The 25,764-nt window shown below is 41.7% G+C and overlaps 2 protein-coding genes across 4 annotated transcripts; one reads left to right on the top strand and one right to left on the bottom strand.

The window, feature by feature from the left end:
- Positions 1-1,113: 1,113 nt before the first annotated feature.
- On the top strand, positions 1,114-3,670 carry bcdin3d (BCDIN3 domain containing; the record flags this gene model as incomplete). Its single annotated transcript, XM_080423508.1, has 2 exons — positions 1,114-1,374; positions 2,166-3,670. The coding sequence occupies 2 exons, from the start codon at positions 1,114-1,116 to the stop codon at positions 2,727-2,729; spliced, it is 825 nt and encodes a 274-aa protein (XP_080279634.1). The 3' UTR covers positions 2,730-3,670.
- A 418-nt stretch (positions 3,671-4,088) lies between these two features.
- ppp4r1l (protein phosphatase 4, regulatory subunit 1-like) lies at positions 4,089-25,491 on the bottom strand (the record flags this gene model as incomplete). 3 transcript variants are annotated; one of them, XM_080423966.1, is made up of 20 exons in its annotated part: positions 4,089-6,533; positions 6,883-7,024; positions 7,398-7,532; positions 8,792-8,912; positions 10,889-10,989; positions 11,274-11,435; positions 12,828-13,013; positions 13,848-13,934; positions 15,018-15,346; positions 18,645-19,162; positions 19,594-19,718; positions 20,040-20,198; positions 20,488-20,553; positions 21,443-21,550; positions 21,859-22,005; positions 22,126-22,268; positions 22,432-22,538; positions 23,279-23,408; positions 24,221-24,244; positions 25,453-25,491. In XM_080423966.1, the coding sequence occupies 20 exons, from the start codon at positions 25,457-25,459 to the stop codon at positions 6,373-6,375; spliced, it is 2,958 nt and encodes a 985-aa protein (XP_080280092.1). In that variant the 3' UTR covers positions 4,089-6,372. The 3 variants fall into 3 exon arrangements, with proteins under 3 accessions (XP_080280092.1, XP_080280091.1, XP_080280090.1); XM_080423965.1 differs by having other exon boundaries at positions 24,221-24,265; positions 25,453-25,489; XM_080423964.1 differs by lacking the exon at positions 25,453-25,491 and having other exon boundaries at positions 24,221-24,311.
- Positions 25,492-25,764: the final 273 nt, after the last annotated feature.

Below are 25,764 nucleotides of genomic sequence, written 5' to 3'. Positions count from 1 at the left end.
TACCTTTAATTTCAGACATATCATTTCAGATAAGAGGAATATTAGGAAAGTGCCCCATCTTGTGACAAAGCAGGGGTACTACACAATACACATACATATTCAATCATGGTTCGTCATAGCCAGTGTTGGAAAGTAACGAAGTACATTTAATACTCACTATTTTGAGGTATTTTTACTTTCTTCAGTTTGTATATTTACAATTTCCAATAGTTATACTTCTACTCCACTACATCTCAGAGGAAAATATAGTACTTTTACTCCACTACAATTCATTGAAAACTTTACTAGTTACTCTGAAGATTTTTATTAATTATTATAAAACATACATTAACCACTTCAGCCCTATTTAAACTGTGGCTATTTGAAAATAGCAGATCTACAAGCACACAATGTGTCACATTATACATTTTAGACATTATGATAACTTGTGAAACAGGACATTCTGCCTACTTTCTACTTTTAGTACTTTAAGTACATTTTGATACCTTTGTACATTTACTCAAGTAAATATTGAACTTTTACTTGTAATAGAGCATTTCTACATTGATACTTTTACTTGAGTAAAACATTTGAGTACTTTTCCAACCACTCATCATAGCAGTAAAAGGACAGTGTAGAAAAGGCTTTCCTTAACTCTATGAGGCTTTCACATCATACAGGTTCGTTGGATAGGTCGCCATTACGCGATACTAGGTCCGACCCATAGAGGTCCGACCACGTCACTGAATGCTTGGTACTCCATATATGGAGCTAACTGACGTATCTAAGTCCGACATCACGGCATCCATCCTTGGGCATATTGGGACTCCATATATGGATATATATGTATTGACATCACCAGGATGACACACGCACCGTAGCCAATGAGGCAAGGGGGATCTCAGAGTTGGATCAGGTCCCAGGGATTACCCCCAACTGTTTCTCCTTCTCACTCTACTGCCAGGGGCATATCGGGTTAATTCCTGCTTGGATCATAGAGTTATGGGCTTGGATACCATCACAGGGTCTTGGATCAGATCTAAACAACCAGTCGATTATTTGGTCTTTTATAGACAGGACACAACCTGAGATCGTTTGTTCCTACACGGAATTATTTTGATGACGCACACGGCGATGGCAGCATCATGTGGAACAGAGGATTCATGTCAAGAAGAACTAGAAGATAGATTAATTAAAAGATTGGACCGTTTAGAACTTGATGATGAAATAAATGATCCAGGTGCTGCACCTTATGGCAACTTCATCAACTATTACACGTTTAATCCACCCGAGAACCGTCTGAATCTTATTCCCACGACACTTCTTCAGGATCTGGGCTACGACAACGCCAGCCATCAGCCCACACTGATCCTCGACGTGGGATGTAATTCAGGGGTATGTATAATGTAACTCCCAAGGTGGCCTGTTATTATTGGGCTGTACAGATCAAATCAAATCAGATGATCAGTTCATATTTGAACTGATTTTTTCTTTTTCCTTTTTAAACTCTGGTCAGTATCATGTCAGTGTCATGCCAGTATCACGGTTAGTCATGGTCAGTAGTATTATGGCAGTACCATGGTCAGTATCATGGTCGTCAGTATCATAGTTAGTATCATGGTCAGTATCATGTCAGTGTCATGCCTGTATCACGGTTAGTCATGGTCAGTATCACGGTCAGTAGTATTATGGCAGTACCATGGTCAGTATCATGTCAGTAGTATAATGTCAGTACCACGGTCAATATCATGTCAGTACCACGATCAGTACCACGGTCAGTATCATGTCAGTGTCATGCCAGTATCACGGTTAGTCATGGTCAGTATCATGGTCAGTGGTTTTCACTATTTTGCACGGTGAATTGAGCTTTACTCAAGGGGTGTCATTTGGGCTTCCAGGATGGCAATTGCCACCCACTAGCTTTCACATTTAAACTCAAAATACAGGAAATCAGACTTAAGTGGTCACTTTTTTGCCTCCCTCTAGTTTTAATGAAATGACGCCTCTGCTTTACTCTATTTTCAAAGTAGAAACAAAAACGAGCAGTTAGTCTAACACACGCTGAGGAAGGCTTGACACCGAAATGCGTCCGTGTTTGCCCGTGCCTTAATTTAAAAAGTACCAGAAGGACTATTATTTTCTTTTTATGTTTCTTACTTTACTCTATTCTCTCCATTGTATAACAGGAACTGAGTGTGGCTTTATACGAACATCTGCAGAAGGCCTCGTCTGAAGGAGGAGAGAAAAAAGCAGAGGGCAGTCTTCTTCACATCTTGGGCTTCGATTTAGATGAGAAGCTCATTCAACGGGCTCAACAAACCAATCCGCTGCCTCAGATCATCTCCTTCATCCACCTGGATATCACCAAGGACAACAGCCAGAGTCATCTACTGTGCTATGCTGAACAGCATGGATGCTCCCGCTTCCACGTGTGCCTGTGCCTGGCTGTCACCATGTGGGTCCACCTGAACCACGGTGATGAAGCCCTGCTGGAGTTGTTGTCTCGCCTTGCTTCCATCAGTGAGCATCTCCTTCTGGAGGCCCAGCCCTGGAAGTGCTACCGCTCTGCGGCCCGGCGGCTCAGGAAGTTGGGCCGCTCACAATTTGACCACTTCAAGACACTGAAGATCCGCGGGGACATGGCGGAACACGCCCGCACACATTTAGAGAGGCACTGTGGCATGGAGCTCATGCAGAGCTTTGGCAACACCACATGGGACCGAAGGCTATTGCTATTCAAACGGAAGTAAAGCCTATTTTATATACTGCCCACAAAAAGTTTGGAAACGTATTATTTCTCCCCTTTAATAATACCAATTGGTATTGTATTTTATATATTTTTTATCGTTGATTAGTTACCTTTACAAGGTACAGCTTGTAAGGATCGTGGACTGAGCAACACAGCTAAATGTGTAGATAGCGCCCCCAATAAATGTGCCAAAATCTGCTTCTGTTGATAATCACTCTTGTTTTGAGTGACCTGCCAGTCACTCAGGTGGCAGTCGTGACTGCCACCTGAGTATGGGTCTTGCAACTTTGTTTGAGTATGCTTCAATCACAACACTGCCCCCATGGAAAGATGGCATGTTTGTCGTGCAAACATTGCAATAGGAAGCTGGTGTTCCGTTACGCAGAGTGGCAGCATTATTATAAAGAAGACTTCCTCAACCTTGCTTCACTGAGGAACCATTTTTCTTCCAGAGATTTACAGGCAAGATTTGCACAACGGTACCAAAGACAGATGTCAAAGTTGCAGGACCCATGCTCAGGTGCCAGACAGACACACACCTGCCAGCAAATGGTACCAGGGCTGACACCAAATAATGTGTAATTTGCGTAACGTAACATCAGCTTCCACTTGCCCTGTTGCTTATCCTGAAGGGACAAACGTGGCATCTTTCCATGGGGGCAGTATTGCTGCTTGGAGCACACACACACACTCAACAAAGTTGCAAGACCCATGCTAAGGTGCCAGTCACACACCTCTCAGCAGGTGTGTGCTGGCAGGTAGCTCTAAACAAGAGCGATACCAATGTTACCATGTTTTTGGAGGCGCTACCCACACGTTTGGCTGCGTTACTCATTCCACGATTGCACGATCTTTAAGAGTTATACCTCGTTGTAAAGGTGATTAATCAACGATGAAAAAAAATATATATATAAAATACTATACCAATTTTAGTGACACCCCTCTAGCAATGGAGTGTAACATGATATTGTTAATATCTACTGTTATCAAAGATTTTACAAATAAAAGTGGAGAATCACTGAAAGAAAGCTGGAAATCTGAGATTAATCACTGGAATATTTTGTGGTGAAAACAAAAAATTTAACTTTAAAATGCTACTTGAATTTTAAGTAAGCCATTGATACTAGAAAAGTTATATTACTACATCAGTCATATTGATACATAAGATGTGTATCCAGCTGTCTGGCTAATCACTGTATTTAACTGTCATTATATGTGCAATATTTCTCATTGAGCAATTGTGCAGCTTTTTTACTAAGCAGTGGGATGAGTAGGCTATATATCTTTGTCCTTGATTCAAAGCTGGATTACTGAGAAAATGCAACACTGCAAAACAAAATGTAAACCTTTACACATGATCTAATTTTCATTATCAGTTTAATTACAGAATACTAAAAATAACATTACATAAAATGTAATCTTAAAAGAAACCATTGAATATTACAAAGGTCGTAAATTTTGCAAAGTTAGGATATAAAATCTTTGAACAATGGTGCATAATTGAAAAGAAAAATAAATTTCATAAAATGCATATATTAACAGTTCTACCACATAAAAAAAACAGATGGGCACAAATTGCAGACAGATGAGATGAGTAGACACTGCATTACCACAGTGAGCTCTCCTTTTGAAAGAAGAAAGACTTGAGATGCACAGCACACCACAAATCAGCTTAAGTTCTCAAGTCCTGTCTATGATTAAAAAAAAGTTACCATTTATACACAGGGAAAAAAGTTCCAAAAAAAAAAAGACTACAAAAGTGACTTGGTGACTGCTCCCATAATATTCACACGTATCATGTTAGATTAAAAAAAAAAACACCCTACTACACTGGCCTTGGTTCCATAAACATACTGGTTCCACAGGTTTTTTTTTAAGCTGTACAATGTTCAAAGAGTTGCAAATTTTGAGAAACCTCATACTTAATGCATTTCGCCACTACAGGTGAAATAATACGGTCGGTTGTCTTTCAGTCGCTTTAACTCTTTGACCATGGAGCTAACCGACAACCCAATTCCTTTTCCTACTGTACAACCATGGTCAGTCAGAGCCAATGAAAAGCTACCGTGGCCACATAATCAGGTAGTCAACTTAAAAAGAAAAAGTGGAACAGACTATACACAAGAGGGTAAGGCTAGATTTATAGTTCGTTGCACGCAGTGTTGCATGCCGAAAATAACTGATCTACAAGCTCAGCGCTTCACAATGCAAGTGTGTAGATCTGCCATTTTCGGCACGCAACATCAGTGTGCAACTAAGTAAATCAGGCTTAAGAGAGAAGGAAATAGATGGGGTTTTAATGTGAGGGAACATGCATATTCCAACAGTGTGCTTGCAATCCTCCTCTTTCCAAGGTTTCACGTCACCCATTGAGGTTTACATCATCACCCTGTGCCATTTCATCATAAGCCCTTTTTTAAATGTCTCTCTTCTCCAATTCATCCACACCAGAGAGACCTCACCTCTAGAATCACCAATCAAGGACATTCAAAGCCTGTTGAAACTGTTAAAACCTGGACGTCCCCTCTATATATGACACACTGGCCAGAGTCATGTCCATATAGAGGTATTTTCATTGGTCTCCTGCCACTTGGGGGAGACATGCTGTGTCACATTATTGGTAAACACATTAATACACAGAGGGAAGCAATAAACTGTTCTTTAGAGAATTGTCATGATATGGATTTAAATTCAAGAGGTCCACTGAATGACGGGAGTCTCGTGTCCATTTTCCTGTGTAGTAGTAGTGGTTTCAGTGGCCGATGAAGACAAAACAGTGAAAGACAGCAAAGAAAGAGTGAGAGAGAAAAAAGAGACTCATTAACCCAGAGGACATCTCAGAAGCCTGAGGAAAACATGAGGCGTTTGAGGTGAGGGACACCAGCAGAGCTACTCGGTGGTGTGGCTGGTCAGACTGCAGGAGGTTTCACCTGGGATTGAGTCACCCACCATTGCCATGGCGGTGACTGCTGCTGCAATTATTTAAGCTAATGCTGCTTGGGTTCAGATCAGTCGCCCTGAGTTAGTGTGCACATGTCAGAGTCAGACAGGCCTCATCTGCTTTGTTCGTTAAGAAATCCACAAAAAGAAGCAGTAAGAAAAATCGCCCAGGGAAAAAAAATCTATTTTATATCAGAAGCTCTTAGTTAGCTTTGGTGAGCGACACTTCGCTCAGTTTTACAAGTCCGCAATTAGACAAAGCCAAGAGTCAGTCTTGAGGCGGGGGCTTGGTAGTTCGGAGTCCAGCTGGAAGTATATGTTGCTACCACAGTGGGGGGTCCAGCTAACTGCTGAGTCCTGCTCATTATCATCTGGGAAAACTCAATCGGTGGCCAAAGACATGGGATGCTTGTTTCTCGCCACAAGTATGCCTTTTGGGTTGCGATGTGCGTGGATGTAATGTCGCATTTTGCAGCACTCCCAGTATCTGGTTGTGTGTCATGATAACGGCTCATGTTTGTGTGTGGCTTTGCCAAGTGGTCATCAGTGCCGCGGTACAGGTCTGTCCTGTAAGTGCGTGGTGTGTGGTCCGGTCAGGTACTGGTGATGGCAGTTAGCTGACTGTGGCTCAGTCAGACAGGTAGACAGTCAGACAGACAAGTAGACAGGCAGGTGGGTGGTACGGTGGGAGTCGGGAGCTGGGGCTAAATTAAAGGAGCAGTGTCCATCAGGGCTGTGTCCATCAGGGCTTTGTTGGGGTCCAAGGTGGCAAAGAAACGCACATCGCGGTCCTTGTCAGCCTGCAGAGTCATCACCGTCTCCTCCAGCTCGTCTGAATAGGCACAGCCCGGTTCCTTGAAGTACGCTGCAAACACAACACAGTCACCATTTAAAACAAGGACAGTAGGACACCCACAAACAAAGCTCACAGGCCGACACGTGCAGTGGTACCTAACCCTGGTACTGTTGGTCAAATAAGATGCGACTCAGTCCAAGACCCACTGGTGCCCCTGTTGGACAAGGGATGCCCTTCATCTCCCTCTCAGTTTTCCTACCGTCTCTTTTGTACCAAGTGAGAAAAATACTAATGAGCCTGGACTGCCATAGTAATTCTGTTTTTCTTCCTTTCTTTTTTTTTACTGAATTGGTGTGTGAGAGAAAGGAAAGGAAGCAGCACAGGGTGTGTGTTGGTAAATTTCAACTGTCCTCTGTACCTTTCTCCATGATGCTCTGTCGTAGTGCCTTGGCCACCAGTACACGGACGTTGGCCACAGGGTCAGAGGAGAGGCTGAGCAAGCTGGGCAAGAGATGTTGGGCAAACTGGTCCATGGGCATACAGTCCTCCTCCACTATAGCCTGAGGGGAAGTAGAAGACCATAAAACAAACGGTTAAGTCATGTTTACATTTGGCTTTTATACTACTACAGGTCATATCTAGATGCATGTATTCACATGGTACTGGGGAACAACAACCAAAAACCTATCACCCTGATGAATTTCAGGGCATGTACCAAAGCACCGCTTTTGTTAAATGTCAAGTATTCAACAGATGTGTGTGCCACATTATATTTTCAAACAACACTGCATTTAAAAATACACATTTGAGATAAACATGCAAGCAAGTAGATAAACTCAACTCAAATAACAAAAAAACTCAAAACGGGCAGAAAGACACAGGGAAATCAGTTCTTCTCCATATAGTTGTAGGTAACCTGATAACTCCACTGACCTGGCAGATGAAGGCAAAGGCTTGCCTCCCAACCCACTTGGGACAGTGGCAGAACCTTACAATGAGCTCGTTGATGAAGTTCAGACCGAGGTCATGAGCTCCGCAAGCGTACAGCTTTTGGAGGATTTCCACCACCTGATCACAACAAACACAGGAAACAACAATGAACTTCGATCAAGACAAAAAGAGAAAGGAAAAACAAACTGGGCTCCACAGACATGTAATATGCGGCCAAGATGGGATGATTTTTAGACTCTCTTTGGAACTTATGCCAGGGGATGTAGAACAGGAACTAATCAGGTAGAATTTGCAAGGAATTGGGAATCTTAGTTAGAAATGAATGTAATTTATGTCCAAAACTTCACCTTGAAACTTTTGAAGACAAAACTGCATCATCTAGGGGAGTGGTTCTCAAACATTTTCATGTCAAGGACCCCCGAATTAATATGTATTTGGCAATGGACAGCTGAAAAGATTTTGTGCCAGAGACCCCCATACAAGATTTGGGTTGTTAAAATGTTCAAAATATTTTGTATTGACATTTGTTGAAAATAGACAATGTATATAGGGTTCAAGTGGGAAAGCTGTGGACCCCCTGGAACCTCCTCAAGGACTCCTGGGGGTCCCCGGACCCCACTTAGAGAACCACTGATCTAGTGGTAGTGTATGGTTTAGTGTTGTCCCCTCAATTAAGGCAATCTTCAGAGAATACAAAGTTCAACACGAGTGTCTACATCAACGTCTATGTGGACTTCACTCGTCGAATTATGAGGGCGATGGCAAGAGAGTGGTGGATAAAACGATAGTATGGTGCATTGTATTACATGCTAAATGCTGCCACTTAGTTTTGTGGAAAGGAGAGGGATTATGTGCACTCATGGCATTTGTGGAACCTGAAAACATAGTCCTGTAAAACAGTTACCACTCGAATTGAAAAGCTCTATGAGGGGACTGAACGAGATCTCCACAAAAGCTTTATCAACTGTCCCAAAGCTGGATCTAACCACATACCCATGGATGCTACTTACCACTGAATATTATATCACCATGACCTGAGAGTATATTTTGATATGTCGGCCAGCTGAGCCAATCGACATCATGAAGGATTATTCTGATGTGCATCTATTGGGACAATACCGTTTCATTTTAATGATTGATTCTTCGAAGAATCTTAGCCAGAATAGCAGATTTCTTTCATCTGATTTAGGTCAGAATGCATATCCCTCGATTTAAAGTATCTATTGCTCACTAACGATCATGACATGGTCCAGCAATATTGATTAGCCATGCTTTTTCGCATGTTCTACAACTATCATGGCATACACCACCAAAGGTTTTCCCAACCACGTTTTAGATGTTCCGCACAACATTAGAATGCATCACAACTGACTCACCAGTTTGTAGGAGATCCACCTGACTTCTGAGACTTTGTCTGAGCAGAGAGTGAGTGCTATCTGCCTGAGGTAGTCGTAGACATCGTAGTGACTGTACAGCTCGATGATCAGGATTAGCTGCCTGAAGGGGACAGAGAGAGCTTCAGGAAACTTCACTTTTAAATCATTTGGCGCGTGTGCCGGATTTAATATTGAATGAAAACATAAAGAAGCAAAAACTGTATACTAACATTTAAGATTGAAAAATAATTCTACAGTGAAAATGTCTTTTTATAAAAAAATAAAACAACATTGCATAGAATGCAGAGCAAACAGATCTGGCGCATGGGCAAGTGAACCACAAGTACCATCGACAAGCCTTTTTTGTTTGTTTTTGTCAGCTCTGGATAATTTCTACTTTAGTTAGGGGTGGGCGATATGGTGATAGATATCGTCGCGACGATACTATGTCTCCACGATATGCTTTTTTAGAGATATCATAAAAATAGCAGATCTACAAGCTAACAACGCGTCTTGACCGCACGTCCGGACCGCATTGATTGCTTGAAGATCTGTTGTGTTCATCACACAGGCTCCCAAAGTCCCCACCCCCTTTCTTCTTGGCAGCGAGGGGATCGTCGCTCTTGTCAGTCTGCACAACAGCAGTAATGGACGGAGAGTCAGGCTCATTTGGATATTCCAAAACCGACACGGTGCAAACTAAAGTTAATTGCAAAGTTTGCAATGTTCGAACGTCACTCGATATAACTTTTGACCAAACGCAGGTGAAACAGCGAAGGTGTCCCCGCATAAAGAGTGCACGCACGCACATGGATCGACGGACCTCGCGTATCGATTAAAAACAACAATTCGTACCTCGCTTACAAAAGCTTATCAACACCATGAATTAACATAGGAATGACCGACCTGACTGGATGCATATGCATATCAATGATCCATTGTGTGACCTGCTAGTCTACTGTTACTAGGTAGGTAGGTGTAATAGGCTACTGTCAGCAGTGGTGGAAAAAGTACTTAAGTAAAAGTATCAGTACTGCAATGCAGAAATACTCACAAGCTCACAACGGGTCGCAAAGCGACGCGTTGTGAGCTTGTAGATCGGCTATTTTCAAATAGCCGAAGTACATAGGGATAAAGTGGTTAATGCGTGTTTTGTAATAATACAAATCTACAAAGTAACTAAATTGCAGTGGAGTAAAAGAACAATATTTGCCCCTGAGATGTAGTGGAGTAGAATTAAAAGTACTGAAAATTTAAGATAATCCAGTAAAGTGAAAATTCCTCAAATTTGTACTTAAGTACATGTACTTATAGTTACATTCCACCACTGACTGTCAGATGTTCTGTCTGAAGCAGTCTGTTATACTACTAACTCACCATCAAGCAGCCTACACTGAATGTCACATGATGCAACAGCTGGATAAAAAGGAATAGATTATCTATCTATCAGCAGCATAAAAACTAATATTATATCTATCTATCTATCAGCAGCATAACAAACTAATATTATATCTACATCTATTTATCTATCTATCAGCAGCATAAAACGAATATTATATCCATATATCTATCTATATGTAGCCTGTCTGTCTGTGAACACATTAATGAATAAGATAATTCATTATATTATATAATATAATGATTATACGTGCCCCATGATCATATCTTATACAAATGTTATAATCATATAATATAATTAATCATCATATATGTTATTAATAATCATAAAATAATAATAATCCTAAAAACAAACATAAAAAATGTATGGTGATATATATCATCTATCGTGATATTTCTTGAAAAATATCGTGATAGTATATTTTTCAATATCGCACACCCCTAACTTTAGTCTTATGTCTTAAACGTGTTATGCAGTATACTGTTAATCCTGTTACAAGTGCCAAGTAACAACAGTTCCAATGTATGAATGTCATACTTGGCAATACAGCGTTAATGACTTATAGAATTACACTTTGAATGAGTTCCGTGTTCTGAATGAGTTCCATGTTCTGATCATAATTTTAAGTCCTCATAAAGGAGACTTACTCTGTAAACATGTTCTGATAATTATTTTAAGTCCTTGTCAAGGAAACTTACTCTGCAAGCTCGTATCTGAACCTCCAGTTGCGGCTGTTGTCTGTTACCATGAACTCTTGTAGCTGGTACAGATACTCCCTCCGCTTATCTGCATGGAGCAGCTGCAACACACAGAGGTATATGATTAAGCTTTGGTATTGGAATGATAATTGTTTATCTATTGTTTTTGGCATGTACTGTTCCCAAAGACACCATGACAATTTATCAAACATATACTCTACTCGAGAAACATTAGCATTGAGTTACAGTATATTATTCAAAAATTTAAAATACATAGTTAGATGGTGGCTTATGTGGTTTGTGTTTAGATCTTTAGGACCTCATGTCAACTATAATTAAACATAACCACCATTATTTCTAATCCATGATCAATATAGAGGCCAACCTTGAGGAAGTCGTAGAGGTGTTTGAGAACACCGATGCGGACCTCGTCCAGGTCTTTGAGGAAGCCATTGAAGATGGGCACCAGGTCGGCTGCCGTCAGCTGATCACCCAGGATCACCGCCAGCTCATGGATGGAGAAGGCCAGCGTACGACGAACCTTCCACTGAGAGTGGATTGAGAGTGAAGTAGTTGAAATAAGCAGCGTTTTCAGAATAAAAAAATAAAACACAAAAAGGAAACAACTGTCATTATTAGAATAGATACGCGAGTGTGTGTGTGTGTGTGTATTCTGGGCTATTATTCTTTGCATACCTTTGTTTGATCCAAGTTCTCAAAGTAAAATGAATTAAAACCTAAACCCAATTATGTCCTCCTTTCTTTACATAATTTATCCAATATTAAAATTGGCTTAACACATTGCATGCCAGTCGCGTAGATCTACGCGAACCTATTTAAAGCCGCAGCGTGCCAGTCGCGTAGATCTACGCGAACCGCCGATTCCCATTGAAATTGCCCCAGGTGCACTTTCCGAATTTTTTTTATCCATTTCCGTTTTCCGGTCGGAAACAGAATTATTCGGGTTCCGTTTTTTTCGATCGTATCCGCTTCCTGTCTGGGATCCTGTTTAAAACTCGATTTTCTCGGTTGTTGTTTTTCTCCTCGCTGATCACTGTTTAACGTTGATCGGCTGTATCTTCAAGATGGCGGCTCGCATTTGGAAACTGTTTTCGCTGGCCGTTTCTCACAGATCCGCTGTGTGTTTAGAACCAAATGAACGCGCACTTTTAACTTATTTAGCGAGGTCTGTGGCGACATGAAAAAAACAAAAAAACAACAATAAAACGCTGGCACTGGTGAGTACATTATGAGATTAAACTCTGGCATGGAATGTGTTAAGGGAGGACCAGCGGGCGGGCGGACCACGTCGTCACGCTCATGTCACGATGACTCAGCCATAACCATATAAGGCGTTCCCAATACAGCTACACCCAAATATGGAGTGTGTTGTCTTAACTCAATGTGTCGTTATGGCATCAGGCGCAAACAAATCAGCTCCATATATGGGCACAAAAGGGGGCATGCCCATATATGGGCATATACTGATGGCATCAAGGATCTCCATAAATGGGCATAAAAGGGACAAGGGCTGACAGATACATTGATCTCCATATAGGAGCATATCAGTCGGATCGGCGGTGCGACGTAGGTGTGAGGGCCGCCTGAACTCTAGATATGAGAGCTGCATAGCGGCCCGAACCTCTTAGTAGGGTTAAAATGTCAGTCAAAGCCCCATTAATCCTACAAAGTGCTCAAAATAGCTACAAACAAATTGAATTTTCCATTAGCTCCAGCAACAGTGGATATGCCATCTTTAAGTTTGAGTGTATTCTTTTCATGTTACTCTATTTTGTGTATATGTGTGTTGGTTTTTCTTAAAAAAATTAAAAAAGGAAGCAATCCATATGTATGAACAAATGTATAATATAACCCTGTGCTTCACAATAAAAAATATTTGAAATAGAATGAAACTCCACATCACAATCTCCCTGCTTACCTGCACATCGGTAGCCAGGGTCTCATACGTATCCTTGAGGCAGTGCCAGTTCTGCCGGCCCAAAGTGAGGGCCACCCCGGGAAGGCTGAAAGCACAGTGTTTGGCTATCTCTGTGTCTACAGTCTGGGCGCGTGCCGGGTCTGTCATAGACAGGTACTGATCCAACAGCTGCTGTGGGATGACATTCTGCAGACACAGAGAGAAAAAAAGGAGAGGATGTAAGGGGAGGGTAGATACATGGATGTTATGAAACAGTGCAGTGAGATGAGGGTAAAAAGAGAGGCAAAGGAATGTACAACACTCAGGGAGAAATGTACAATTAAGGCATTTAGTCGACGCTCTCATCCAGAGAGACTTACAAAGTGCAAGGTCGGGATAGTCGCCATGACCCCTAGTCAACCAACAAGAAAATTAGAGTGCTAAGAAAGAAGAGGGAAAGGAGTGGAGAAATGAAGGGGGAGGGGGGTTACATTGTAATTTAATGGCAAGGTATTAACACACTCACCGCCAAAGGGAGAATTCTCCCCTTTTCAGTCAATGGTCTTTACCGCCAAAAGGGGAGAATTCTCCCCTTTAAATTTTTTTTTGAATTCTGTTTTTGAATTCCTAAAAAGTTTCTCTAATTTTTGAGTATACATTTATAACCCTAACCCTAACGAATTAATAATAAAAAAATTAAAAAATCCATTCACTTCAATGTTAAAAAATAAACGGACAAATAATTCACATTGTTTCTATAAAAAAATGATTAAAAACCCTGGCAGTGGGTGATTTTATTATGACAAAACTTTGGCGGTGAATGTGTTAACAAACTAGTAAATGTCAAATCATTCCAACAGAAAATACTTTTTTCACCAACTCATTTCATTTCCATTTTGAGAGTTTTGCCCTCTGAGCCTGTATATTTCTGTTGCTAGGTGAGAAGGTGATGAATAATCCATTCCTATACCGCTCCAAACAGTGACAGTAGGGATTAGCTGAACATTTCCTTGAGGACAGAACAGGACTTGCAACACCAACCTGGATCTTGGGTTTCTCCTCAGACGCTAGGCAGGGGAGAGAATCGTCCTTCCCCTCTTCCTCCACGCTCTCAATCAGTTCAGACTCCTGAGGAAGATGTAAACACACCTTTAAAGCCAGGATCAGACAGCACGACATTTTTGTCTTTCACAATGTTCACCATGTCAGATTATGCGATTATAGTGCAATAAATTCTTGGTCAGGAGACTGGCCAAGAACTGGAAGTATGACGCTGATCAATCATCGCTTGCCAGCTTCCACAACGTTGTGCGAGCCAGTCAAGAAATATTGTAATATTGTCGATCATAACGCATATCAGAGAATCATAATTATTTGTTTATTGTTGCGCTCTGTACCTACACTGTAGTTACCCAACACAGACAGGAGTGAGCCAGGAAAGAAGACAACACAACCACCACTGAATTAAGCCTATGTTTTGAATGTTTTTAAAGTGAGCACAAGGGTAACTAGAAAAGGTGCTCCTCGGAGCACTGCCAGACCCCTAGTGGTTGAAATCTGAATGGCCGGACTTCGCATGACGTGTGTGCAGAGGAAAAGAGGGAGACCGACCGACAGACAGACAAAGCCTCCTGTAGGCCGACCCCCTGGGTCTGGCAAAAAGGGTGAAACACATGTAACACGCTCGACCCACAGTTTCACCAAGGCACGAGAAAATTGTAACTAATTACTTTTGGGGAAAAGTAACTGTAAAATAATTACTCAAAATGTTACAGTAGTTACTTAGTTATATTACTCATTACTGGATTTTCTTTTATGATATAACTTTTTCCATTACTTTACTCTAATTACTTTCCAACACCATTTAAAACAAATTAAACATCTTCGATGACGTGGCGTTGCAGACCAAAGAGACCATTTTCTTACATGTCACACTACAAGAGGAAAAAACGCATGTTCGTCGTTCCCGACGTTCATAATTGGGTCCGAGGCAGGAATTAAATTGGAGATGGCAAAATCTTGCTGAATCAGTGTAGTCTGAACCGGCCTTCACATGCTGCTCAGCAAGTGAGCAAGGAATCATTATCTCTAGGTTTATCCTTTTGATTACACTCCTCTTAAATCGGTCAGAGAGGCTCTAGCTTTATTCTTTTGATTACACCCAGGCCTACACTAAGAGCTCAGAATGTGGTAAATGAACCACCGACTCACCGCGCTGCTGTGGTCCGAGTCGTCTCGTACTAGAACAGGTGAGTCTGGAGGTGATTCTTCCTGGCCCTCCTGGGTCTCTGTCTGGGTTTCCCTCTCCCCCTGCTCCTGGACGGGGCAGGTCTCCAACGCCGGGACAGGCTCTGCCGGCTCTTCCTCTTCTGTGGGACTCGTGTCAGTCTGCGATTGGACCTCGGAGGAGTCGCTCTCCGCCGATTGGCTATCAATCTGGCTCTCTTGTTGGCTGGGTGGCTCAGGTTCAGTGGGGCTGGCATCAGTCGGACTATCTAGCTGGGCTGCCTTAAGTGCTGCTGACAAAACCTGGACTTGAGCTGGAGGTGAACACACAAACAAAACATTTTATTTGAAATTCTAATTCACAGCCATGTATTAAAACATAATTCTGAATATGCTTATTGGTTTATTTGCAAAATAAATACATGTGCTACATAAGGTGCATTTCCGCACAAGGAGGTCTACATCAGAGAGAGAGAGCAAAGGAAAAGGAAATGGTTTGGGACCATTTCACAGAGAATGATGATGACTAAGTTGCATGATGCTAGAATACAAGCAGCACAAGCAACATGCTAAATCGCTTAAAATACAAGAACACATACGTCCAAGCAATCCATTATGCACAGATGGGACGCAAATAAAAACACGATTCTGCTTCTCGGACATAACTAGCCAACAAGCCCGGGTCGAGTCGATCTGTGTAGGTTGCCTCCATTACATTTGAGCTGTGCAGATTACAACGCAATTATTATTATTAGAGGAGCTTAAATAAATGTCTACCATTCTGATATAACGTTCATGTGTAGATGCATTTTTTTCATTTCAAGTTATGTGGGTCATCATAAATGTATTTCAGCCTTCGGCTACACCATTAATGTATATTTAATGGTGTCTGTGTGTCTGTCTGAAGCTATCTAGCATACCAGTGGACAAATCAGCACCATATTTCTTGTTCACAATGGCAGTAGGCCACAGAAGTGCCTTCACTAATGTTTTTCACATTAACATGTTAACACTTTATAAGTGGGGTTGGGACACCTCATTAGTATTAGTTTCCTGCATTGTGATTGGCTCATTAGTAGACCCCTAGCTGTACTGTGATTGGCTGACTCTATTCAGCACTGTGATTGGCTAGCGAGACACATGATGACATTAATAACCTATAAATAAGATTATGGACTTCCAAAAATAATTTATTTTTGGAAGTGAGCTTCCATCACTATGATGACCACTGTGATGACCACACCACCCACTTCACACTGGGTTTCATCATGTTATTTCATCATGTTATACAATAAATGTATTTCTTTTTTGAAGTGAGCTTCCATCACTATGATGACCACTGTGATGACCACACCGCCCACTTCACACTGGGTGTGATTTTTAAAATGTAACCATATTTAAACTTTAAATTCAATAATGGATGATGTCAAGGGGCTTCGATTGTGCTGGAACCCACACGTCAGACAAATGATGTCAAAGGCTGGTCACAAGAAGTCAGAGATACACATCGGACCCCGCCGTTCACATTAACCGATTAATCATGTCGGCTAACCATTTCCAAAACTATCCGCTTTTGACATCCCTAGTCATGACTGCTGACTGTTGATTGAACGAGTGCTACAACAGAACTGGTGAGAAACCTTATCAGTCATAGCCAAAATGTTAACAGCATTTGGCTGGTTGGCTGGTTTTAATTTCTTACCTATTCAGCTCTTTAAACAAGGAACATTATTACACAGTGCATTTCAAATGAATATTGATGATTACACAGAGAAAATACCTTTCTGGTATTCCCATAATGCAGCGGTTCTCAAACTATGGGGCGCAGGCAGGTGCCGTTGGGGTCACGCATTGGCAAGAAACGACAAACGTGAAGAGGACGCCCTTGTAGAGGCATGATACAAGAACTGATTGTACTGCTCGTAAACTACATAACCCAGTTATTAAGTAGGAATTATGTTCAGGTGGCACTTAAAAGAGCTGTTTTGGGTGCGTTTGTTACTCCGAGAGGGTAAAATGCATGGAAACAAATGGACGCTTACAGGTCCATTTGGTTCCATTTGTGCCCTCTCAGAGTTAAATTAACACCGGTAAATTGGCCCTGGAGGGGTCCCTGTGTAAATTCTATCTGTTGTGTGTGCCAGCAAGGAAAATAAGCCCCTGAATCTGTATTTTAGTCAACAAACTGCGTTCAATACGGATCATGACGTGACATTGCCGTGCGGGGAGGTCCTGGTCACAGACAACCCAACCAGCAGCCTGCAGCTGACCGGCCGTGACCGACCGGCTTGCTCTCGAAAAAAATATTTGAGCAAAAAACTCTGGGGGTTCTTATGCTTCAACAAGCTGGGCCAAGAAAACTAGCTCACGTGAGGAACAAGTATATTATTCATTAATTTAATTTCATTAATATGCCTACAGGAATCACTGCTTTAACTTCATTGTCTAATAAATATTCATGCATAAAAAGGCCAACAATGTATGATTTTATTTTAAGATATTCTTTAATTCCACTTTGAAATTGCTCTATAAATAAAGCATGGTGTGGCCAAAATCTTGCCTCATAAAATGGGGTTGTGGCGTAAAAACGTTTGAGAACCCCTGCCATAATGCATTTCAAAGGCAGACATTTGCCTGGCACACCCATCTAGTCTATGGGAACTATTACATCAACCTGATTATTGTCTCCGCCAGGCCGAAAGGCATGGCGAGAGTGTATGTTTTGCCCCCTGTCCGTCCGTCCGTCCGTCTGTCTGTCTGTGACCAGCTAATCTCCGCCACTGTTGGCCCGGTCGCTGTGAAACTGCGCACACACTCTCCCTGGATGCCACAGCAGAACCTCTGCCCCACATTTTTCAGATCAGCCTGTCATAGCGCCACCATGAGGCCGACTTTTGCAACAAAAAAAAATTGATATTACTCCTACAGATTTTGTCCAAAAAAAGACGCGAATCGGTACACAGTCTCTATTGGCTTCCAAAGTTTGCAGGATTGGTTTGTTTGGAACAAAATGCCTCAAATCATGAAAGCAGCAAGAACCTTTTCACATTGACCTGTTATAGCGCCACCAGCAGGTCTAATTTAGCAAACCACATTTTTGGAACAAAATTCCTAAAATCATGAATGCAGAGTCCGATTGCCGTGAAAGGCCTAAGAATAAATGGCACCCTTTTCACATTGGCCTTTTATAGCGCCACCAGGAGGCCATAATAACCTACCTGACCTGGCGGAGACTTGTGCTCCGAGGTCTAGTTATCCGAGGTCTAGAAGTCTAGTTATTGCTTTTTTTCTTTATTATTATAGTCTAAAATAACAAAACAGAAAGTTAGTGTTGTTGTAGTTTTCACATTCATGTTTTTATTATTCCAGTGACATCACTGGAGTAAACTTTACAGCACAGCTTGAACAAAAGACAGTTTTGTTGCAGCTAATGGTGCATTAGACCTGATCTATTCTTAGTTGTGCGGTGCGCCAGTGTCGTGAGTCTAAAATATAAGATCTACAAGATCTTAGATGGTCTATTTTAGGTGTGCGACACAAAGTATAAATCAGGCCACTCGTCCTACAACAAATATATACTGTAGAGGTAATTATATTGAAAGTCTGTCTCACCTTGCACGTCAGGGTCATCCATATGTGGCTGCAGGCAGTCTAAAACCTTCTGGATCTGGTCAGTGGTGGCTTTACCAGAGCTGGACTTTGAGGTAGGACATTCTTCCTCTTTCTCCTCCTCATCTTCATCGTTCTTATCCTCCTTTTCTGACGTTTGCCTATTTAGCATTTCCAGCTCCCCGCTGATGTCTGGTAAAGGAGGCCTCCAATAGTGGAAAGAGTTAAAGTTCTCGTCCGCCTGCTCCATTTCGTTATGGTTCCTATTGCTCTCTAAGACCATGGGGATGTTGTTATTGTTGTTGTTGCTGCGTGTGGTGTTAAGGTGGCCTCCATGCTTCACTGCGGGTGTTTGTGCAGGGGTGTCGTCAAAGGAGTGGATATCCTCATTGTCAACCATCGACAAGTGCTCCGGGGAGGGTGTGGCACGGCCGTCCTGGTTGGGAGGCGTGTGCGTGATGGTTCTCTCTGTGTGGCACCCGCTGATTTCAGAGCAGTTTAGGGAGTTGAGGGAGGAGTCACTGTAATGACATCCAGGGCAAATTGTAACGTAATTTGTGTCTAAAAATACTGATGGAAAATAGTTTTTCCATCTGTATTTGAGCGCAGCCCTGCTTAACATTTTGGGGCACCGAGAAAATAACTATAACGGGGTAGGAGCTTTACAAATCTAGGCTAAAAATGTGAAAATATTCTATGACTTCGGTTTGTCGCTGAACATCACTATTTTGCAACGTGGCGTTTTAGCAACAGAGATTTCAGAGCATCATGCACTCCTAATGAAAGCACATACAATGACACCCAGGCGGCTGCTTGGGCATCAAGGGATCCCGACTGACCTAAACTCTGTATGTCGTCAGATGAAGCACACCCAATCAGATTTGCTTCTAAACATCAACATCCTACTATTAGTGCCACTGCCAAAGGGTGCATGAAACAAGGTGGTTCCTACCTGTCTGAGGTACACCTAGGGACTTCCAATAAAGTTCCATCGTCCCTGAAGAGAAGGCCTGTGCTGGAGGGGTTGGCAAAGGTGGAGATGAAACGTCCCAGGGATTGGAAGGCAGCTTGGCGCACCTAGATAGAAGAGAAGATGGATAAATGGCTTATTTCTTAGCAATTTCTGACAGTGACGTAGGAAACTAGATGAAACATATCTTTTTCACTTTGGTGTGCATTTAAAAAAACAAATTAGCATACTGCCAACTGCCAATAAATCCATAATGAACAATGCAATGACCTCAAAGATCACCAGTATCTTCGCTGATTACAGAAGAATGTGTAGTCTCCATATACAGCACACTCCTCAGGCCTTAATTTTACATTTAACAATTGTTCATCTCTCAGGGTTATGTTTACTGTGTACTAGGTACTATGTACTATGTACTATGTACTTACCCAACGGGACTGGTCACTAATGAGGCTGATGAAGAGTGGGGACAATTTAGTGCGTCGCACCTCTGGGGAGGTTGAATTGGAGACTATCATGAAACACTCTGCACAGGCTTTCCTGATGCCCCACAGGCTGTCTGAGCACAGGTCAAAGAACTTTGACATCTGCATAAAAATAAAATGGGGCACATTACAACTTGTCTGCAATATCCAGCATCTGAAAAACAAAAGTGCTGTGCAGATGAAGGGGTGGCTCACTGATGGAAAGCAATAAACAACTAAGTCTCATGACAGCAATAAGGCTATCCTACTGTTTGTTATCTTATATGACTTGCCATGAGAAATTATTGAACGGCTGTGAAAGATTAGTGTTACATAATCACAGATATGTACAGAGACACATGGCTTTTGAAGTTTGCAAGCTAAGCAACAGAGGAGTCTTAAAGTCTCTTACCAGTAGTTTCTCTGTGGCATCCTGGCCAACAATAGAACAGAACTCGCCAAAGTTAGCTGCACAGACCTGTGACAGGATAAAAGAGGGTGTTGGGAAATGTTAAAGGCAAATAAATTGCTAGTTCAGGATACCAGGTAAACATCAAACCTAGTATCTGTCTAAACAACATGCTATCTAAATAACATTCTTAACATTTGTGGTCTAACAAAACCAAATCTAATTAACAATTTCCTCATCCTTTGGGTCCCATGTTGGACACACGCTTATACCTCTGAAACACTTGTTTCAGAGGTATAAGCCGAGGTCACAGAATGGCCTAAGTAAATACTACCGAAAAAGCTCTCAAGAAAATCCCCATGGGTTTTGATAATTTGTATTTCTCCTAAATACCCAACTGGCACCATGTACACTGGAGAATTAACATTCCAAACAGAAAACAAAAGCATAATGTAGGCTGGCCTGAAATTGAAATAATGCTGATGATCAGAACTCTGCATTGAGCCCTACCACCCTGAATACACATTAAGCCCAATTTAACGATTCAATATTCGTCTTGACTTTTTTTTACATTTCTAGGCAGATTTTGCTTTATTTAGATGGAAAAGTAGACAGGAAGCTGAGGGCAGAGAACGGAAAATGCATGCAAGACAGATCTCCAGCTGGAATCGAACCAGTGAAGTTGTAAGGAGAGAGTAGAGAGACAGGAAACCGTCATAAAATCCATACACGTTGAATACTACATTTAAAAGCACTCTAAAAAGTACTGTTTCCAATTTGGTGCATGTTATGTATCCAAAGCACACACACAGCACCGCAAGCTGTTTATCATAAATACTCCTCAACAAGCTGTAGGTGGTCAGTTTTAGTGACAGTTTTTGCTTGTTAGTGGTAAGACCACAGAAAATGTTCGGTAAGGAGGTGGTGGTGAATATAGTCATGGAGATTTGTTGGTTACCTTGCGGACTTGGAAGAGCCTGGCATCACTGCACAGTTCACAGAAGCGTGGCAGCAGCAGGTGCTCCACTGTGTCTTTGTTCAGCATGGTTACCAGCTTACACATGATCTGTAAGGGGGAAGAGAGGGCACTGTGTATTACAGGATGGATTCAAGGTGCCTGGGAAAGCGCAAGAGAGGAAGTGCTTCAGTGATCCCATGGATCTTGTATTGATTCTGCTGCTGTACTTAACCAACTGAGCTTTCCGTTTATAATTTAACTGTTTGAGGCCGTTTATTTATATTTTGAACTAAAAACTCAGACAGAATTGCTTGACCTACACCTGCACCTACTGATACATATAGCACACTTTTATTGTAATGTATACCCCCCTAAATACCTTCTATTTATTTTGATAAATCAGAGGATTATCTTACAGCAACAGCTTCTATTTTGTAGTCGTCATCACTGCTGGGTTCTGTGAGGTCCAGTAGAACAGGACAGACTTTGGTCTCCATGTCGGCCTTGGAGATGAGGCCTTGCTCCAGTAGAACAAGTAAGGCTGCCTGGCTGGTCTTTCGCACCTGCAAAAAACAAAATGCAAAAACTACTTTTTATAGATCAAACAGAGACGAGCCATGTTACAACGATTTTTGTTAATTATATTAACAACAACTAAACCAGTTTACTTTGTCAGTGCCCACCTGATTATTTGGGTCTGTGAGATACCGCACCACAATCGGAACCAAGTATCTTGAGAAAGCAGCTGGGAAGTTAGGCCGACTTTCATGTAAGAACATAGCAATGTTGGGGACCTGCTCCATGAGTTCAGCTCGCACTGTGGGCTCTGAACACATACAAGTGTAATTTTAGTGTGATCAACAGTGTTATGGTCAAGTCATATTTTGTTAAACGAGAAATTAACTGGTTCTACCATTCTACTCTTAGCATATACTGTAGAAGCATAAGATACCAATTGACAGGCAAAAAGAAGTAAAAGAAGCATCTACCTCCATCTTCTGACATTCTGGCAACTGTCTCCATCACACTGATAAAGTCATTCTCATTGTCACTGAACTCTCGAAGCACATCAAGCAGACCACGTGCCACGATTTGCCTAGAAAGCAACACAAGCTCCAGGTTAGTTGCCTGCCTGCCAATGCCTACAAGTGCATGCTGCATAACAGGGCCCTGTTGGAGCTGCCAAGTACATTATTTCATGTACTTGGTCATGACAGCAGGGTTTGAACCCTGCAAACTGAGCAGGGAAAGCAGACCTAAAATGGCTTTGCGTGGGGGCAACAGAGCACTGTTAAATATTTACAGAGGCACTACGTTTGAACTAAGCCAAAAGCACACCCTGAGGTCTTTATAAACCACGGAGGGTATCTGGCACGCTTTCATCTTTCACCGGGCAGAAAGCTGAAAGAATCACATCAGAAAATGCATGCATACACCATACAGTAAACAAAACATGTCCTCAGTGTGAAAAAACACTGAGGTTGTGGGTATCTGACAAGTTCATGACCTGAAACAGAGGAGTTGGATGCCCTGCATCAAGACTTGTTGCATTCCTGCTCTATGGCGTTAACCCAGGTATGTGCTTAGCAAATAAACAGGAATGCGGATGGTCATAAAAAAGCATATTGTTCCGAGTGGGTGACAGAACATGCCATTACCACTGTGCCAGTCATGGACATCCAATTATCTGATATTCTGGCTTTGCTTTAAGATTCATTAGATTTGAACACTCCTGGAGTTACAAATGGATAGAGTAACACTGAGGATTTTGTGTTAGAGTAAAATGATTGGTTTGACTTCTGTTGAGAATCAACAGAACTGTGTCCTCCTGCTTACCTATTGAAAACGTTCTCACTGAAGGCATACTTCTCTAGCCTCCCTAGAGGAGTGAGGTTGTCCTGCCCTGCGTCCAGGAAGGCTGTGATGCGGATTCCATCGCACTCTGATCCATAGTCATCGAAACCAACTGTGGCCAGAGAGAGGAGACACAATGTCAAATGCACGCAGACCATGACGAAGCATGTCAGAACACGTACCAATACAAAATATCCAAGCATGTGATTTTTTTGTTTTTACGTAAGATCACTCAAACTAGGATGTGATTATGGAACTGCAGTAGACAAAATGATATACTGACTGTACATAGCTGTGCTAAATATAGGAGTAACATTATGGTTCACCCCTCCCCTCCAAATGTGCAAATAATTTAAAAGGCTAGGGTCTCATTGTACAGATTAAAGTTTCATCCATGAATGTATAATGTCTTTAATTAGAACGTTTTTAACACCATCCATGATCGATGCAGGCAACATGGATCCCTATTACTGCTAATAATAGCTTGGTGTGTACCCTGAAGGAATCACCTAACATAATGTTGGGGTGGGGGAGTGGAGGCTACTGACAGCTTTAGATTTCAAATGAGCGAACAAGAATTCCCAGAAATATAATTCTGCCTATACACATGTGCAGGGGAAAGGAAGGACTTGCGAATAACGTTGCACCTTATGTATATATTTGAAGTATTATATTAGTAATGTTTAAACAAATTTGACTTGTTTTCCCTTGTTCATTTCATTCTCTAATACTATTCTTTATCCCTTAATTGAAATTACAAAGGATGGCTGCTTGTAAGATAATTTCACCCATTTTTGTATACATGTAAACCTGTGATGTGACAATATAAAGTTGAATCTGAAATGATTAACACCATTTAATAAAAACCTTATTGGCTGTTTGGTTTTGTTATTTCTAGAAGTTATAGGATATTAGAATACTCACAGTCATCCAAATCATCATGACCATCTTCAAAGTATAAAGACAGACCTGAAACAATAAGGCAATAAGAGGGGAACAGCATTGTGGCAAACATGTAATCAACATTACATAAACATACCCCTCTACACAGCATGGCACTCCCCCTTATCATAAAAGTAGTTCTACTGGCATGATCTCACAACAGTCCATCTTATCATCTTTCAACCCAATTAATCTCGCTAGAACACAGAGACATCATGCAGATTCACATGATATGTAGACAAAGTTGCGTGCTGTGAGATATTATGGGGAAACACCAGGGGTTTTCCTGGAATCCCAGGGAATCCCATCCCACACAGACTGACATTAACACATTTAAATTTAGAAGGAAGGTGGAGGTCACAGTCCAGGTTGTTGTTTATCAAATGGACAGTTGTAAGCTAATCAATATCAGCTAGCTAGATAACAAAATAACGTTTACTTGAGTATGATGACATACAACTGGATTAATTGGTTTACATTTTCCACAAGTCAGATTACACGAGCCAATTTAGTCACAACAACAGGTGAATTCAAGACAGTTGGTACATCATGTAAAGCAGCGCTGATGGAATGAATGTTATTGCCATGCAATCGTATAAACCAGAGCTATAATGCCCACACCAAAACTGTATTTAATTGCAAATCTTTAAAGGGACATGCAGGCTAGTTTTACATGTTGTTGCTACGCGCAGTGGATGTTTATCTGCAATGTGCTGCCTGGAAGCAACGTCTTCCTTTGTTATGGTTCGAAGCAGCAGAGGGTGGTTTGTTGCTCAAGCCATGGCTCACAATATGACGTTAGCAATGTGGCTAACGTTAGCATAACGTCAGGTCAACAAGGCTAAGCGTAGCTATAACAACAATTCGACATCGTTACACGGGCTGCATGCAAACAAACAAGGCCAGTAATGTCGCACCGTGGTAATGTAAAGTCTCCTACGTGGGTAGCAGATGTCTAAACGTCATATTTAAGTATAAAATCGAGGGTCTTGGCGTTAGCTCACCCGCTAGCCACGCTAAGCTAACATAGCTTGTCCAGCCCTTTTTAGCTCGACTTGCTCGCTTTGAGCAGTTTAGCTTCAAAACAAACAAACGACAGTGAACTACGAGTCTCCATGTAAGCGTTTTTACACAGATAGCCACAAACTGCTGTTGCAAAACAACACTGTGTGGAAGTGTGTGGAGCAGAGGGGTGTTATTAAAGTGCCATTTACCTGCCATCTTGATTCTCTAGCTCTGTCTGCTGCTGTGGTGCCGTGTGGGCTGTCACCTCAGCGTTGCCAGGTTTTGAGAGAGGGAAACAAGCAACCAGGTCTTGTTGTTGTTGAGACCCCAGGAAGAGCTGCTGTACCTGTACAGTAAGCTAATGGGGATGAGGATCTAATAAATACATTTTAAAAAAAACAAGTCTATGAAAACAAGGCCAAAAGAAGCGAGCCCTTTGCCCTTTAAACATATATATTGGCTATTTAAAAATAGTCGATCTACAAGCTCGTTGTGAGTTTGTAGATCTGCTATTTATTTAT

This window comes from Gymnoscopelus braueri, assembly GCF_963280865.1.
Source record: "Gymnoscopelus braueri genome assembly, chromosome: 3".
Lineage (NCBI taxonomy): Eukaryota > Metazoa > Chordata > Actinopteri > Myctophiformes > Myctophidae > Gymnoscopelus > Gymnoscopelus braueri.
Note: the sequence above shows the minus strand (reverse complement) of the source record. Positions and strands in the feature narration are given on the sequence as shown.